The sequence below is a fragment of the Protopterus annectens genome, chromosome 7.part0 (assembly GCF_019279795.1).
Source record: "Protopterus annectens isolate FY-2018-M chromosome 7.part0, PAN1.0, whole genome shotgun sequence".
Taxonomy (NCBI): domain Eukaryota; kingdom Metazoa; phylum Chordata; order Ceratodontiformes; family Protopteridae; genus Protopterus; species Protopterus annectens.
In genome coordinates, this window is record NC_056739.1 from 893,373,710 (window position 1) to 893,392,935 (window position 19,226).

A 19,226-nucleotide genomic window follows, 5' to 3' on the forward strand; every position below is an offset into this window, starting at 1 on the left:
CAACAGCAAAGTGCCAGACATGATCTTCCATCCATGGGGCCAGCCTTGCTGTGACCTTTTTGCATCTCTCCTAAACAAGTGCAGCAGCTTCTTTGTCCTAAATCCCCCACTGGGGGAGTCACCAAGAGATTGCAGTAGTCCACGATTGGGCCCCTGGTCTTCTGTATGCTTATCCTCAGACTCCAATTCCCAAATTTCTTAGGTTAGCAGCCCCGATTAAAGAGCAAAGTCATCCTCATTGCACCTTACTGGCTTCAACAAATTTGGTTCCCCTTCCTTTGGCCTTATCTTCAGTACTCACCTTGGATTCTGCCAACTCCAGACTTTGTCTCACCTGACAGGCGTGGTTCACCTGGACATCTCAAACCTCAAGCTGATTGCATGATTGCTACAGTTCCATAAATAGCCAGACAATCTATGCTCTCTTCGCTTGTCCGCTCTGTTCTGTTATCTTCCCATAAACACTGTACGAGAAAACTCTACAGTATTAAATGGAGAAGATTTGTTTATTGGGCAGAACAGAATCGGGTAGAAACTTTCTCAGCCCCAATACATTCTGTTCTTGAATTTTTAGCAAGTTTGTTTAATGAGGATGCCAGTTCATCGACTGTTAAAGTCCAGCTCGCAGCCATTTCTAATTTCCACGTTGAGCTTCAGAATTCTTCACTGTCTTCCTCCAAACTATGCAAAGCATTTTTGAAAGGTACTCTTCTACATAGACCTCCTTACAAAGATCCTGTACCTCCAGGGGATTTAAATTTGGTACTGCATGCCTTGGCACTATCTTCTTTTGAACCTGGAGGTAAATGTGATTTAAAATTCTTGACCTGGAAGACTTTTTGGTTGCAATTACATCTGCTAGAACAATTACAGAACTTAAAGGTTATCTTTCAAGCCCCCATTCACAAGGACAGGGTCACCTTATGTACCAATGCTTCCTTCCTACCTAAGGTGGTATCAGAATCCAGCATTAACCAAACCATTAACTTACCAGTATTCTTCCCAAACTTTACAAATAAAGGAGAATATATGCTATACATACTGGCTGTTCATAGACAGTTGTATTTCTACCTGCACAGAACAAAACAAATTAGAAAGACAAGACCATCTCTTTGCTTCCTTTGCACATCACAAGATGGGCGAATCAGTCACATAAGTAACTATAGCCAGATGGTTGCTGGATTGCATCTCCTTTGTCTACACTAAATTGAATCTTCCCCTACAAAATCCATTAAAGGCTCATTCAACTAGATCTATGGGTACCTCCACAGTATTCCAGTCTAGAGCATCCATGGATAATATGTGGCTACTACTTAGACAAATCCTCATACACAGGTCAAATCCGAACTCATGCATTGAGGAAGAATGAAAATAGAAAGTGGAATGTTATGGTATGTATAATTTATTTTTAATTGCTTTAAAATTTACACATTTGTGGATAGCAAACTGGCTGAAAGCCACATCCCACACAGTGCGAGCTCCAGGTGCCTCTTCAAAAAGTTTCACTGTGTCCCTCAGGGCTCAGTGCTGGGACATTTCATTTTTGGTGTACTACTTACATTTCCAAACAGAGCCAGTGTCTCTAGCTAACGGTCTGCAGATGACTGTAAACTGCTGCTGTTGTTAGGTCAATGTATGACACCTAAACCATCCAGAATGACACCTAAACCATCCAGAATTAATTCTGTTTAGTGTACCTTTTGTCGCTTGTTCGTCTCTAACACATATGACAAGAAGGCTTGGGGTTTTGTTTAGATGTTTTAATACTTAGAAACACATCAGGATGGAAAGCATCATCTCTAAATAAGAACGAACTAGTTAACGGACAAACCTTACATAGGGACATGCTTACATCTCAACAGCCAACTACAAAATGGCAGTTAGACTTGCACATGCTCAGTATTTATAGATTGGTGCAAGCCCTTGGATAGCTTCTTAAGGGGATGTACACACGTACTGATCTACATCCTCCCTCTTAAAAAGGTGCCCTTTACGCAAAACATGCATTACTATATACATTGGAAACAAAACACAATGTCCATGTCCAAGTTGCTTCATATCTGCTACAAGGGTTTAGAGATTCGACCATATCTCGTAACATAACATTTGGGACCAAATGAGGTGCACAACTCATATCAGGAATATCTGGATTCATCACAGGAACACGAATATCCTCTGGAATTGGAACACCAGACAACTCACTCTGAGTTTTTCTCACAGGCTATGTGCTGTAATATAGTGTTGGACAGCAGTTTCAAATGTTTCCGATTCTGCCTAAAAGTTACTCCTTCTGATTCCATAATGTACAATCTCTGCTCTGGAGCAATATTCTTCACTACACCAATCCAATCATAACCTTTGGACATTTGCATCCTTACCACTTCACTCTGTCTCATAATGCATTGAGCAGTTTGTGGGTCTTACCGTAGTAGGACTTTTGGGTTAGGCACTTCTTCATCAGATTGGCTTTCACAAACCTGTTGTTCTTGACACATGGAATCAACAATTGACTACTGATCGGTAATGTGGTTCTGGTTTGTCTCGACACAAGTCTCTGAGCTGGTGAACCAAGATATTTATCACGAGAAACATTTCTGAGATTCAAGAGATTCAGGAAATCATCACTATTATCTTGTTTTGACTTATCTAGTAACTGCTTTGCACTCTGAACTGCATATTCTGCCAAACTATTTGACTGCGGATACTCTGGACTACTTGTGACCTGTAAAATCCCTTTCTACAGCAAATCTTTTGAACTGTTGGCTTGTAAACTGTGTGCCATTGTCAGAAGTAACTGTGTGTGGACTACCATGAACAGCAAAATGACACTTCATCTTAGTAATGACTACTGGATGCTAGGTTAGGAAGCAGGTCAATCTCAAACCAATTGGAGTTAAGAGTCTACTATCACCAAATGTTGACCATTCCACTTGAAGATGTCTGTGGCTACTGTCGACCAAAGCAGTTCTGGAATCCGTGGTTCCTTCTGTTGATGAGGCTTTATACTATTACTATTACACACTGAACAAGATGAAAGTGCTGTCTCATTGTCTTGTGACATAGAAGACCAAAATACCAGTCCTCTCACCTTCTTTTGGTGTATTCAATTGCTGGATGACTGCGATGCAAGATAGTAATGTACTCTGGTTGCAAGGACTTTGGAACAATTACTTTTGGACCTTTCATAATGATACCTTTGTCAGCCAGAATCTCATCTCTGTATGGAAAATAAGGTTGCACATCTTGAGGTAAACTAAATTGCTTTGACAGCCATCCATGATTGGCTTTTCTCATGTATCATCCACTGTATTTGATCTCTCGATCTCTGGGGAACATGTGGAGAAAAAGAAAAAATGCATGTGATGACTTCAATCAAAGGGTTCTCATTCTTGCACTGTGCTGTGTTATTTCTGGGTGATATGGGATATATATCAGCAAGATAAAATAGTTTGCCTTTCTTATTGAAATTGTACTTGCATCAATGGCTTGCTATGGATGTGCTTGGTTTTCTCAAGATAATGACTAAAGGCTGGTGGTCTGTTTGATCTGGTCTGGGTGGACCAATAAATATAGGTTCATAGGTAGGTTCATAGGTTCATAGCTTAGGCTAGGGAGGCACAGACATTTAGCCCATCGCTTTGTGGCTTAGTGGCTTGGGCCAGTATGGGTGGTTTAGTACTCATTATTATTTTCTGTGCCTCCTCTGTCGTGTGTTTCTAGAGGTAATCTGGGGTAGGTAATCCCTGCCCATCCATCCATTCCCATATCATTTTCTTCTGGAAAGGCCAGCCAGCCAGCGCCTTGCCCTCTGCTGTGCCGGATTTTTGTTCCACAGTCTTTGGGTCTTTGGGTGATGAATCTATCTCCTCCTCCCCCTACAGCCGCGTGTCAGGTTTAAGTCTCCCCGCTGGCGCCTGCTGATGGATCTAGATTTTTTTTTTGAGGTATTCATCAAATCTGGGTTTGACATATTGTATGTATGTTAGGCAGGCAAAGGTCACCTCTGAGCAGGCGACTGAATAGAGCTGGAGTTCTTTCAGTCTCTTGGTCAGGACAGACAGATTTTTGAGACCCTTTTATCCTTTTGGTGAGGAACTGTAGCCTCCAGCTGCTGCAAGTGGTCAGATACATTTCGGAATGGGGCATTGTACTCAATCATTGTCTGATGAGTGATGAGTAAAGGGAGACTATGACCTCCCTTGATCTAGATGAGAATGATTTTGGTGTTGCTCTAACCAGACCAGCACAACTTGTTTGTGTGAAAGCGCTCGTTCCTGTTCTATTTTTACAATAAATGCTACTTGGATTATATCGTGGTGGTTTCAAGCAGTTTCTTCAACAGACCAGCATACATCTTTACGTGTTAACCCTCTTGAGTGGCACTGAAAGTTGACTCAAGTCTGGAATGAACTTGCCTAGGTGGTTGACCATGCCAAGAAAACATTGCAGGGTTTGAACATTGTCTGGCGCTGGCATCTCAAGAATAGCTGCTTCGAAAGGATTGGTTGTAAGCCTGTACTCTTAAATAAATGACCAACATCAGTCAGTTATTGTAGCCTGAATTTGCATTTGTGTGGATTGAGTTTAAGATTCACTTGAAGTGCCCTTTCTAGAACTTTTCTGAGGTTTCTGTCATGTTCCTACTAGTATGTCATCTACTATGATAGCACAAGAATACACAGAAAAAATTTGCTCCATTACACGCTGAAAGACTTCACTTGCAGAATTTATCCCAAATGGCATTCTCAAAAAACTGTACCTGCCAAATGGAGTACTGAAAGTAGCGAGCAATGAGGATTTTTTTTGTCAAGCTGTATTTGCCAAAAAGAACTCTGCATCTAAGACAGAAAAAAATAATGGCATTTGGCATCAAGGCTGTGACTTCAACTGTGCACATTGGATGATTAGGTCTTTTTAGTGTTTTGTTCAAATCTCGTGGGTCAGTACATATTCTGATGTCATCTGAGCTTTTCTTATGAGCTACCACCATGGAAGATACCCATTCAGTTGGTGTTTCAACTGGACAAATCACACCTAGCCACACCATTTTATGTAGCACAGCTTTGACTCTGTCCAGCATTGCTATTGGAACTTTACTTGCCTCTGGATCTAACTTCATGGCATACACAACTGGAAGTTTGCCTAGTTTGTCTTGGAACAGATCAGCCTAGGTAGAAATAAATGTGCTGGACAAAATTAGAATAGTGGTCTTTAAGCTAACGTGGTGAACTTCCTTGTTAAGTGAAAGCAGTCCCATTTCAAACAGTCTGTGAACCCTGAGTGGATGTACCTCTTGACCACACAAAATAATAAGTCGTAGTTTCTTCCAGCGAAGTAACATGAAAGCACTATTGAGTCTTCAGTTTGAATTTCTTCACCTCCATAAGCAACAAGCTTCACACACCTTGCCAAATCAAGTCTTTCACCTTTACACACACTAGCAAATGTTTCTGCAGACATATCATTGCACTTCGAACCTGTGTCAACTTTGAGCTCTGTGGGCTTGCCATTTATCCAAAGTACAGAATGCTTCATTTTTTGCCTTTAAATGTACTGCATTGACTGTTTTCATGAAGCACTGACACACCATCAACATCGAGCAGAGTTGCCAATGTCTAACTGATCAACTCGTTTCTTAAAATGTTCCTTTTTGGTAAAAGAATGTGGGCCTTTTGATTTACAAAATATTTTGAAATTATTCCATTTATTACATTTGTGGCATTGTTGACCAAAATCTAAACATTTTTGCCATTTAGATTCATAGGTTCCACCACAGTTAGGACAGTTGGCAATGAACTGGGTTGGGGCCCATGCTTTGAACTTGCTGACTCACACATGCTTCACTGAGACTGTGTGAACTCTGGAATGTGCTAGAAAGTTCTGGGGTTTGCCAGTGAGTGCTGCAGAGGTTACAGTTGCTGCCATGTGCTTGGGCCTGTTTCCTTTAACCACTTGCTGCATACTATCAGCATGAGCTTCATCACTTTGCCTTCTAGAGCTGCTCTCATTTGTAAGCATATTTATGTGCTTTTCTGTGAGCTCGTATATCTGACAAATCTCAATGGCCGTATTCAAAGTTAAATCACTATCATAAAGCAAAATATTTTCCCAGCATCGTCTTTATTGCCACACACAAGTCTGTCCTTTGTCCGCTCATCATTTAAGTCACTGAATCTGCAAGTTTATGCTTTATTTCTCAGGTCAGTTATATATGCTGCAAAAGTTTCATCAAGGTTTTAATCCCTTGTGTAAATTGTGCTTTCCCGTTGTAACATTTATCTGGGGGGGTTACACATTTCTCTAAATTTATGTTTTAAGCACTCAGGGTCCTTCCTTGTTCAGCCATTTCAACAGTATGATGGTTTTCCCCCTCTCCAGCATAGACAGCAGGTGCATACACAAATGAACACTCCCTTTCTATAGCTTCTGACCCAGCTAAATTGAGTAGAATAAATGCCTTTGTACAGTCATTTTATCAGAAAATGCAGTCTGTATGAAAATGTTGTACTCTTGCTCAAACACTCTCCAGTTCTCAGCAGTATTACTGTCAAACTCCAGTGTATTGGGTTTGTGAAATCTGTCTGGCATGCCCACAAAATATGCACAAAAATATGGCCCTTGTAATTATGTATGAACAAACTGTTCTGTGAGTTTCTAACAACATTTAAATGCACAATAAACTCTTCGAAAAACTGTACTTTGCGAAATATGCTCTGTAATGGCTGTACTCTGTGAAATATGCCCTGTAATGGCTGTACCTTGCTAAATATGCTTTGTAATGGCTGTACTTTTGCAAAATAACTTTACTGTAACACTGCACAGACATGAGAACACTTTATACACTTCTGATAACTCAGATATCTTTGCTTAATACAAAAAAAAGGTACATGCTTTGTGAAAATTCATTTTATGCAATACAGTCTTTATTTCATAGTTTCATAGGTTGGTACTAGGCTATCGGCCCTAGGGTCTATACAAGCCTAGCCATAATTCCCTGGCTATTTCTTCCCTGGACTCCTGTCTAGCAAGGCAACTGATGTGATCCCCGGGGTGAATTTCCTATCTCCCATCCAGTCGTCAAGGTTCCTTTTGAAGAGGGCCCAAAGAGGTGCTCTGCTTGATATGTATGGGCAGTCTATTCCAGAGTCTGGGGGGTCTCTGGGTCAGGAATTGATCCCTCCAGCATGTTTTGTTCATTGTAATGACAAGGTTTAGATCCATGGGGCGTGTGGCTCTGAGGGATTGGGATTTCTATAAGTGTAGCATGTCCAACAGCTCTGGATTTGACATGGTCTTGTATGTTAAGCAGAGATCGCCTCCAAGTAGACGATATGCGACAGAGTATAGCTGGAGTTTTTTTAGACTGTCAGCATAGGACATCTGCTTTAGGCATGTGGTTCTTTTAGTGAGGTATTTCTGCGGCCTTTCCAGTTGTTGCAGATGTCTTGAGAGGTACATACCAAATGGGGTGTTGTATTCTATAATGGGTCTAATGAGGGATGAGTACAGTGGGATAATGACCTCCTTTTATCTGGATGAAAAGCCCTTGGTGATGAGGTGTGCCGCATAGAAAGATTTCCTGACTGTTGTGGCGATGTGGTTATCGAAGGTGAGACCACTGTCTACCTGTGTCCCTAAGTCTTATCACACTTTCGGTGTTTAATGTACTGCCACCTATGTGGTAATTCACGGGTACATATTTTTTTCCCAAAGGGGATAACTGTACATTTCTTGGCATTGATCTTGAGCCCATGGCTCTGGCACCAAGCATCTGTTTCTGTAAGGCCCTTTTGTAGACTATCCTCATCATTTGGGGATTCAATAATGGCTCCCAGGTTGCAGTCATCTGCAAACTTTGTTAGCCAGAGTCCCTTAGTGTTGGTCTGTACTACAGAGAAGTAGATACCAAACAAGAGTGGTCCCAGGACTGAACCCTGAGGTACTCCACTTGTCTGGAGCTGGATTTGGAGTTGGCTACTTTTACAGTGTGGGTTCTTTCAGTAAGCCAGTTGGCAACCCATCGAGTGACATAGGGATTAATGCCCAGCTTAGTAAGTTTATCTGTGATTCCAGAGTGGGGGATGGTGTTGAAGGCCTTGGCAAGGTCCAGATAGGCTGTGTAGACCAGCCTACCCTCATCCTCAGCTCTGGAGACTGATTTAGAGAAGTCATTCAGGTTCAGGAGACTAGATTGGCCCTTCACGAACCCAAACTGGGTGGGGTCCAGTGTCTGAAGGTTGCCAATGTCTTTGTTTATAAGTTCCATGATGATACGTTCCATGGCCTTGCAGATCAGGCTTGTCAGACTGATGGGATGGTAGTTCCCAGGATCCAAGGTGGATCCTCCCCTTATGTAGCTGTGCGCCACTCGGGCAAGAAGCCTGAGGTGAGGCTATGATTAAACATGACACTTAGGAGAGGTGCCACTTCATTTTGTAGTTCATGTAGTACACAGCCCGGGATGTCGTCTGATCCCAAGGATGCTGTATTCTTAGCTTTGGAGAGTTGTGTTTTTTACCTCTGTGGCGATTATTACCGGAATTTGGCAATCCTTCGGTATTGAGATGGGCCCTTTAGGGGGTGGGGGGTGAAGTTGGCACTGAATCGTTCTTCCAGGATATTGGCAATATCTTTGGGATCAGTTATTTAATGCCATTCTGTTGTAGCTCAGAGCAGATCTGAGCATTGCCATTTAAATTCTTGACATAGCTATAGAATGCCTTGTGGTTGTCTTTGGAATCTTTGGCAATTTTATTGTCGTAACTAGCTTTGGAGTATGTTATGAGGGATCTCAGTTTCTTACTGAGGCAGGTAAGGGAGTTTTTTTGCATCCTGGGATTTTCCTCTTTTCTGCAACAGTTTCTTCCTTTTGTTGTAAAGTTTGTTTCAAACATTTTCCACAGTAATTCAAATATTTTATCAATATCATAGGTATCTGTTTATGCAAATGTTAGTTAGAACGTTGTGTATGCCCCGTTTCATATTATACGAAAAGAAATAGTGCTGAATAAGTTTCAATATCTAAAATTAGTTTCTGACCTGTTTTACGAAGTATGCACATTTTTGGGATGATCCACTTGTCTATATTCCACCAACTCTAAGAAAGTGCCTCTAATCATTTTAGCCAAGCCGTTTTAGCTTCATGCCCTTGGATATGCTGGTTCTGACTCCATGCCCTTTAGATATGCCTCTTCTGACACCATGTCCTTTTAGACATGCCACTTCTGGCACCATGTCACTCATTCATCTCGAACACATATGATAAGAAGGCTTGGGGTTTCGTTTAGATGCTTTAATACATAGAAACACATTAGGATGGAAAGCAGCATCTCTAAATATGGACAAACTAGTTAACAGACAGACCTTACATACATACATGCTTACATCTCAACAGTTAACTACAAAATGGCAGTCATGCTTGCACGTGCTCAATATTTATACACTGGTGGAAGCCCTTGGATAGCTTCTTAAAGGTATATACACATGTATTAATCTACACTTTTGATGTAGTAAGATAGGATCAAACTAAAAGTATAGTATTATCACTTTTGGTAGACAACTCCTCCCCTTTTCATACTGCATTGACAACATACCACCACAAAATTAAACTGTATTCAGGGACCTAGGTACTTGGATTGATTGATCCCACTTTTTGACTATCCTGAGTCAGTGATGGTTATAAAATCCTTTTTTTTTTTAAGCCAGCTAATTATGAAAAGAGTATCCTCGAAGTAGTTACTCTTTTAGTTGACATTTAACAGGACAGTTATCAAGTCCAGTCTTCCCTTTGGGATGTACCTTGCTAAACATATCAAACTATTAGAAAGATTTCAGTGATTTCTAACCAAAAATATCACAGGCCTAAATTCCCTGGGCTGGAAATTTGAAGCTTTGTCCCTTTATTCACTGTTTTGGGGGAGAGCTTTGTCTTGCTTAATGTGCCATTAGAGTCCTGATTGTCTTGGACTTCTTTTTTCCCTTAAAATACAGTATTTGCACTAATACTCGAAGCATGGACCCAAATCATCACCAACAGATAACTAAAACACAGTGGAGGAACAGGTTTATAACCAAGTGTCTCCCAAATCTCTGGACTGAAATTTCTCAGCATGTTAACTCATTACATCCAAGTGATGTCTCCAGGTGCCTCTGCAGTTACCTCCTACTGACACCTCTAGGTGTCAAATATTGCTTGTTCATGTTTGCTCAATAATTCTAAAATCATGCTATGTACAAGGTTTTAAAAGATTTCATCTGAAAGCTTACACAATGGCAAACTCAACTACAATAATAGTTGAGCTCTGTCTAGTGCAGGTCAAGAGATATTAACTGTTGTTTTAATGATATTAATTTATGTAGATGAATTTTTCACAGTTTTTAAATATCTCAACACTGAGTAACACAGCCAGAACTCCTTACCCTCATATGAAAGCTCTCAGCTAGTTGAATAAAATGCGGATGACAGTATGTGTGCAACTTGAGTGGTTGCTGAGATATTGTAAGTTGCTTACAAACTATTATAAATGTAACAGTTGCCGTGTTTCCTGTGATTTATAAAATTCAGTTTAGGACCTAGAACCTATAGAATACTATCACTATAAAAATAGTTTTTGCTGGAGTTTGCCATTTATCCTTTTGTGTAACCCCTGTGGTTCCAGAGGTATGAACATTTGTTTGAAATATGAGGACATATTTTGATTCTATGAAAAGGCTTCGGCTTCGTCCATTGGAATTTACAGTGCAAACTTTCTGAGCTCCATTGGAGTGAATAGCGTGACTCACTATCTTCCATTAAACTTAAACTAGATGATTGAATGAATATGCATAAATAGACTCTAGTATTGACTAGTGTGGCACTCCTGGAGAAGGGAGGAGCAGCCGGAGGCAGGGTAGTGCAAAAATGCAAGTGGTAATAAGATTCTCTGGCATTGGAATATCTGTGAATCTGTACCAGAGAGGCTGGACAGGAGCCTCTGGGCCCCTAAAGGCTGGAAAGCTGTAGCTTGTACTCCAGATATTGATTCTGTAGTGGCAATTAATGCTGTTAAGAAGACTTCCATACCACAAGCCCCAACTGTACACACCACCCCACCCCCAACAAGTTGCTGCAGGTGATGAATCATCTCCATAAGCAAGTACTTCTCCTCCAAGTTTGTCTTCAAAGCAGTGAAGTACATGATGCATATGCTCAGGTTTCTGACGTCTTTGTTAAAAGAAGCATCCAGGACTGCGGAAGGGCTATCAGATGTAGAGCTGAAGAAGAAATTAACATCCCATTTGTCAGCCCTATCCTACATATCCAGTCTGACCATTTACCTTGCCATCAGTGGCAGCTAATGGTTTAGCTAGTGCAGCAGACATTCACAAAATTATGAGATGCCTGACCTGGCTTCGACAAACAGATTTTGCTGAGGATACAAAGGCCAACTTTGAGATTGCCACTCTGATGGAATCCTGCTATTCAGACAGGCAGTCAAAAACAAGCTGGATAAATGAGAGCAAGTGGGCAAGAACCTGAAAACTGAAGAGGTTAAATTTCAACCTCTTTAAAGCACATCTTCTAGGACACTGTGGAGCCAGTGCTGTGTTTGACTCCGACACAATCTGCAGCAGCAAGACAGCAAGGGCTTTGGAAGCAATGCCAAGAGTCATGACAGTAGTGCAGAATGACCAGAGATAATGTAATCTCTCATGGGAGGATCCTTAGTCTGTTCCCTGATGACTTAACTGACTACTGCATTCTGGAGGCAGTCTGGCATTTGCTTGCTTTTCCATTTTTTATAGTGGTGGCTTGTCGCTCTGGAAAAGTTAATGAAAATAATTATGTCCAAATATTAATACACCTGTGTTCAGCTCCATTTCCAGTCCGCAATCTCTGACCTTTTCAGTATGCCACCTTATCAGAAGGCTGTAGCAAGAAAAAAGGTGTTAAGCCTGCTATAAGATAGAGCAGTCAAAAAGATCCCATTTGATCAGCAAGGGATAGGCTTTTTGCGACGACAAAGCTCTCTCTCATGGCATTAAGTCTTATGACGGCATCCATTTACATGCTCCCTAATCCTCATGATTCACCTTACAGTAAATAGTGGACAGTCTGGGTAGAGACCAGTCATTTGTTGGCTCCATTAAACTTTCCGGTCAAGATAAGCCGCCACCTTGACATAAAGGTATAAAGCGCTGACTTCATTCCAGGTGACTCAAGTTCAGTTAGTGACTTAGGCACCTGACAGAGTTTGCCAGGGAGGATGGAAATGAGTGACCACTGCCAAGTGATCCATTTTGGTGAGGGACGTGGCTCTGACTTTCCACGTAAGTGACAGCTTGCAGGTCTCTTAATATTGCACTCATGGAGAATAAGCATATGGACATGTAATGTCATTGTGCATATGCACGTAGCTGACTGAGCCTACTGAGGCACATTTCCTGTAGCAGGAAGCCTGCAGTGGATCTGGGAGAGCCATCGCAAGGGGGGAAGGTTCTCTGCAAGAGAAGGACAGGTTAGTCACTTTGCAGGATCAGCATGCTAGCCTGTTCCTTACTACCAGACTCTCTCAATTCAGTAATCAGTAGGCTGGATTGGGGTACCCGAGTGAACCAGATGGGCTGTAGTGCTGTCATTAGCTTGGAGAGGCCCAGCACTTCTCCCAGAGAAATGTGGACCAGTTGGGTACAGCTAGAGGAGCCATGGGACCAGTCAAGTGGAGGGAAAAAAAGATATTCAGAAAGTACAACAGTTACCTCAAGTGATGGATTCATGAGTCCAACCTGTCTCTGGGTGACCATTCCAACCACTCCAGCCATTTGTGACGGTTATCATGGATGCTTCTGTGTTAGGTGGGGGGGCATTACCAACAACAGACCATCAAAGGCCTATCTGTTCAAATCCCCTTTGCTTGTATACCATGAGAAAATGGGAATGGGCCTTTATACCGGTGCCCTGCCATTGTACCCTTGTCTTTAACAGAGAGATGGGACTGGTGTGTCCATCCCAGAGTAACTTCCTGCTTGCCACCATATTGTTGTCCTTACACTTTTAGTACAAAAGGTGGAGAGATCAGGGGAGATATGAGGACGTATTACCTGACAGAATAATGTGGTAAGTGATTAGGCCAGCTTACTTAATAGCCCCATTTCATAAGCATTTTCGCCTCACAGTAAGACGTTGTCCTGTTCAATTCTCAGCTAGAGCGTTTTCTGTGTGGAGACCTGCGTGAATGGGCATACCTTCGTTGAAGGTTGTGTGTCAGGGCTGGCAACTCGGCATGTACAAATCTACTGCCAGTCATTAGCGGACCAGAGTTCCGCTCTGGCGACCCCTAACTGGGAAAAGCCGAAAGACACAACAACATCGAAAGAGCATAAGGCTTTTATTAACATGTATTTTTGTATATTATTCAGTTTGCATTACTGGTTTTATTTACATTTTTCTAACAAATATTTTGTCTGTATATGAAGAATAACATTTTTTGCATACTCATCAGATTCCCTGGTAGCAAGAGTGGGCATGTTCTTAGAAATTCAGATGTTCTTGCTTTCTTAAAATCCCTGAAGAAGGTTTAATCAAATTTGTAGCCATTTAAGTTTCCCTAAAATCATGTCCTAGCCTCCTTTTAAACCCTTTCACATGCTGCATGCTGCCCATCCCTGTCATGTACTTTAAATTTTGTATTTTTACAGATTCTGAGTTTACAAGGCAAGAGTTAGTCAATGGGCCAAAAAATCACTTTGCCAGTATTCTCCCTCATAGGGCACCTCCTACTTTCAGGAATGCAAAACAAGTCAGGCCCTAGATGAATTTGGGTCTACTTCAGAAGACTGAAAAACCAAAAGACTAAATCTTAAAATACTAAATATTGGTATTTGCCACTTCTCCACTGTTGTGCGATCTTTGAGTTGGTATATATAATGAGCAGGGGGTGTGGGGAGTGCAACCCCCCACTTGAAGGGTGCAGGGGGGTTTGCCCCCTGCATTAAAAATGTTTTCAGTATTTTGAGATTCCATCTTTTGGTTTTTCAGCCTTCTGAAGTAGACCCGAGGAGTTTATGGGTAGTCATCCATTTTTGATTGATTGTCTTCAAGAAAGCTTTGTTTTATTTGTAATGGAAGATTATTCTGGAGGTGTGAGAAGCATTGAATAATAAATCCATCCAGTGTGTCTTATTTGTTGAAGGATGTTCAAGTCTTCAGTTTTGAGTGTTTGTAGAGCCATTTGTTTTGTGGAAGTATAGGAGATTAATGAGAGTTCAGTCCTTAGCATGGAGTGCTAGACATAAATCACTTTTGCTATGCTGATTAGGGTGCACAAAGTTTTGTTTTTATTTCATGGAGTGTTTAGGTTATCTGCTATCTCTAGAATTAACAGATTTAGCAAAAATAGCATTGCACTTGACGTTTATTCTCCTTTCAATTTTAGACTGGGACGGTGGTGGAGAATTAAGGAAGCCAGGAATGGAATTTATATCATCCCTCTGAAAAAGGTTGGGGCACAAGATTCTGGACAGCTGCAAAAAAGTTGATTTCTAATGGACATTTTTTCATCTGCAGCTATAAGCCATCCCTCATTGAATCATGGCAAGAAGCACATGCTGGCCAACCGTTTTGGTAGGTCATGTACTTGATCTGCCAGAAGTAAGCTATAGAAAGAAGTTCCACATATCACAGCGTCAATACACAATACTTTCATCATCTGGTTCGTTTATTGCTTTGCCTGTACAGAAAAAAAACATGATTTTGTGTAATAAAATGATTTAAGCTATTGTACATTATAATACTATAGACTAAGTAGCTATTTTTGTAACATGATAAAGGTTGCTAAAGTGTACAGTACATAATGTTTTTATTGAATTATTCACATATTTTGTTGGAATTCAGAGTGCTTTTTTCATGTGAAAATAAACTCTCCTGATTTAGAGTTTGCCTAATTTATGTTATATAAATGCACTGCAAGAGTGAAATAGAATAATCTTCAGATGTACCTTATCTGACTTTGAAAACCTTTCTACACGAGGTAACCTAGAATTTCTTTTTCTAATAATTCTTGTTCTTTACTTCGTGAATTCTCTGTTTGCCATATTTCTCAGTCAGAATTTCTCCAGATGCTAATGTTTTCTTTGCAAGGAGCCAGTTCATATGTCACATTTGCATAGGTATTGATGTAGTAAGGAGGACATATCGGTTAACTTGTGCTGATGCTTTTTTGAAAGTTGTATGTGGATCAGCTAGTTGGTGCTTAAGGGGTTTGGGGGATGAGGATTCCAATGGAAACCATATTAAGCCCACGTTATACTGGCCTATTGCTGCCATGCTCCAGAAAAGCTTCCGCTGTTGTCTGGCAGGGAGAGTATGTGGGACTTATCTGATTCAGAAAAGCCCCGGCTGTTATCTAGCAGGGCAGTATGTGGGAGTTGTGTGAGTTCAGAAACCTTCTTCACTAGGCAACTTTACAGAATTTTGTTTGTCTCAAACGTACTGCATTTCTGAACTTTCTTTTATTCCTGAGTTCAAAGGTACATGAAGTGCCGCTATCATGGGTGTTAGTAGGCATGCAGAGTATACAGAAATGGGTACTTTTTTCCAGTGCAATGGCACCACTGCCAGTGATAAATCTACTGTGTTGACATGTGCAAGGTGGTACAAAATCATTGCAGAATTACAGCCACTTAGACACATTCATTCTTTCTGGGTTGAGAGCAGGACTCCTTTCACACATTATTCATTCCGTTAAGATCTCTGATTTTCTTGCCTCTGCTTATCCTTTCATGCACTAACAGGTTGGCATAATGGTTAGGTTCTTAACCTCGCAGATAAGGTACAGGGTTTGATTCTTACCTCTAATTATTGCTTATACTTGTAATAGTCTGCAAACTGATAGCCTAGAATGAACCTATGAACATCTTTAAGATGTCTGATTTTTCTTGCTGAAAATTCATCCATGCTTCATAGGTTGCTAGATTATGATAAGCCCCCTCATAAGCCCTTACTGTGCTACAGGCTCCGATACCTGTAGGAGCTAGATGAGTAGCATGGGAATGAGGTACCACTACCAACTTACCCATCCTGAGGGAAGTGAAGGTAGCTCTTGCTCACTACAAGGTTGTTACCTAGTGAGTGTACAGTGTGTATTATTCACCTATGACCCTGTAGGATGACCCTTGCCCCATCCTGGGATCTAAACGTTGTGTAAAAGAAACTTACTCTGCCTCCCTTTGAGCCTGCAGCTTCCTTCTACTTCAAAAATGTCCTATTAGTGGTTGTCATTTCAGCTGCAGTCGCTCACATATGGAACCCTTTCACTGATTTCACAAGGATATAGTCTCCCGAAAACCATTTCCTCTTTCATGCCCAAAGTAGCCATGGAAGTTTCTCTTAATCATGCCATTCATTTACCTGTGTTCTTCCCTGAGCCACAGAACAAAGTGAAAAGAGCTCACTCATTAGATGTGCACAGGCACATTTTATCTGCAAAGACTGAGATTCAGGAAATCTGATCACTTATTTTTGTAGCCTTTATAGCAAATGGACAAGGAAAAGCTGTTAGCTAATTATTTTTAAATGGATTTCTTACTGGATTAGCTTTTGTTACAAGCACCATGGCAAGAGTCCCTGAGCACATGAGAACACATTCCACCAGGGCAACTGCAGCTGCTGTTCCCTTTGTCAGGGAGTGTCTACCCAGTCCATTCTGGAGGTAGCCACCTGGTCCTCGGTGCAGCTCCTCCAAGTACTACAGTCTATCTTCTGTTTGTATAACTAGAGCTGGCTTCACCTCAGCAGCTCGCATGGACTTATTTCTTTGTTCTATGATTATTTCTGCCAGTGCCCTTTTTTCTGTAGCTTTTGGAATTTCTTCCAGCTGTTATTGCAGCAGTGAAACACAATGAACATAGTGCAGTTGTGTATACTTGCCATAAATGTAGATGGTTGTGTCTCTTCAATGCTGCAGTAACCATTCCCTCCCACCTTTCCTTCTGTACCTTGGTATGGGTAGGGATAGATACCCTCTTTTACTTTCCTCTTATGATTCCTCCCTTACCCCAAGCTGATTCCCTGAAGGTCTCTGTAATATCTCCCAATAGGGACAGTATGGACAGGTCTTGCTTCTTGTGAGGAGCAAGGAAAGTGGGGTAGGGAGGCAAGAAAGTGTCTAAGACACATGACTGTATCTCCAGCATGTTTTGTTTGAGTCACTGACTAAGATTGGATTCCTGTCGATCGGGTGACCCTCATGCTGTTCAACTTGCTAATGTGTAGCAGTTCCATCAGGGCTGGATTTGCAAGTACCTTGTAGGTCAGGCATAGGTCACCCTTTAATAGTCAGTAGGAGACAGAGTAAAGGGATAGGGCTTTTAGTCTATCTGTGTAGTTCATGTTGTTTACACCCTGTATTTTCTTTGTGAGGAACCTCTGAGGTCGCTCCAGCTGCTGTAAGTGCCTAATCAAGTACATGTCAAATGGCACATTTTACTGCATTATTGGTCTAATGAGGGCTGAGTACAGAGAGAGTATAAATTCCTTGGATATGGATGCCATACCTTTACTTATAAGTTGTGCCACACAGAAGGACTTCCTCACCACTGTGGAAACATGGCAGTTAAAGTTCAGGCTGCTGTCTGTTTACATATTTATCTCACCTCTTGAGTTTTCTGTTAGGGGTGTGCTGTTGATGTTTTAACAGTAACAAAAATAGCATAAAGCAGCAGTAGTGGGGTACTCCACTCTTTTAAAATAAACAACTACACTGGTACCTTTGTCAAGCTTCAAACAGTTGTGGAAAAGCCTGGGGAAGTGTTAGGTGTGCCATTAGTAATAGTTTTAAAGGCACTCACTAAGAAACCAGTAGCATCACAAGCATTGAAACTTGGATTGTTACTTTTAGAGTCCTTATGTGTAACCAAGGGCATTACTACATTAATTTTGAATCATTCAGAACAACACCAAGGATCTTTGTTGGTTCAACTAAGAACTGACCAACATTATTATTCCATCTTCCAGCACATCCTTGATACCTTTGTTGATACTTTCAGAGTTGCAGCCACTTAAGGAGAAATATAAATAATGTCTTTCCTTATTCTCAAAGGGCAACAAAGAATTTTATTTAACTCTGGCTAACTCCAGTCCATATATTGACACTGATCATGAGGATGCATCCTCTCAGTCAAGTTTTGACACAACAGAGGATATTAGCTTTAATGAAATAACAAATAACATGTGAGAACACTAAGTGGCCAGCAACAATATTATGTTCTTCTATTCTGCTGTTGCTGTATTCCTTACATTGCCTGCCAAGCAACCGACGGGGAAGGACATAGCCAGAGACTTGTTCTCAGAACCAGGCAAATCTGAAATGATTTTGGATAACTGGGATAAGAACTGTAAAGAGTATTTTGTCATGTGGGTTTGGTAGTTGATTGCCCTAAAGGCAGGGGTGGCAGATTATACACTTTTTTTCTCCAGTTTCACCAAATGTCTGCTGTCCTTGTCAGAAGAAAACAGGAAGGTTGAGGGAATAAGCCTAATGGGTTTGTCTGAAGCCACAGTGATGACCGATGGGTCAGCTAAGAGTGCTTTGAATAAGAACTTGTAGTCTGCAGGCACCTTGTAAAATCTGTTTTTTGGGTGCTGGAGGCTGTGAATCTGGAGTTTTATTTGAAGATGCAAATACATCTAAGAATGCAGAAAGGATGGGGGGATGGCTGAGGGACAGGGGGTGTCCACCTACAGTAAAGTCATAATAGGGTTTTTGAACATCTGACATTTCATTGCTTTCCCACCTGAAATGTTCTTGCATCTTGGTCAAGGTGACACTAAAGGAAATTTCCTCTGCTGGTAAATCAGCCCCATTAGAGTCTTCCTCCGGGGAAGCATAATCTAATTGGGAGGGGATCTGTGTTGAATAGGCCAGTGACTCATCAGAAAATTGTTCCTCTTCTGAAGAAGTTTCTTCTCTGACTCTCTTTTGAGGTGAAGCAATCTAGAGAGAGAGTACTAACCCTGGAAGGGGTATAAGGGACATGAGAGCATTAAAAATGCTCTGTGAAAAGGCCTGCCAATCCTTTTGAGGATCAGAAGGTGGAAAAACATGTTTAATCTCTATGTAGGAATGGTGGGCCTACACTCGATTATGGCTGAATCCACTTCCTACCTAACTGGAATGGTCGGGAACCCCTGGGGCTGTCAGAGATTGTCTGCGTTCCTCTTGTATGTCCATACTGGACTCCTGTGGAAG

At 41.3% G+C, this 19,226-nt stretch overlaps 1 protein-coding gene across 1 annotated transcript in view; it reads left to right on the forward strand.

The window, feature by feature from the left end:
• The window catches only part of RRP9 (ribosomal RNA processing 9, U3 small nucleolar RNA binding protein), a gene marked incomplete in the record, with an annotated part of 550,676 nt that extends 535,764 nt beyond the window's left edge, over positions 1-14,912 (forward strand). The window contains 1 exon segment of the mRNA XM_044077476.1: positions 14,415-14,912. Within this exon segment, the coding sequence (XP_043933411.1) occupies positions 14,415-14,517 (103 nt within the window).
• Between the last annotated feature and the right edge of the window lie 4,314 nt (positions 14,913-19,226).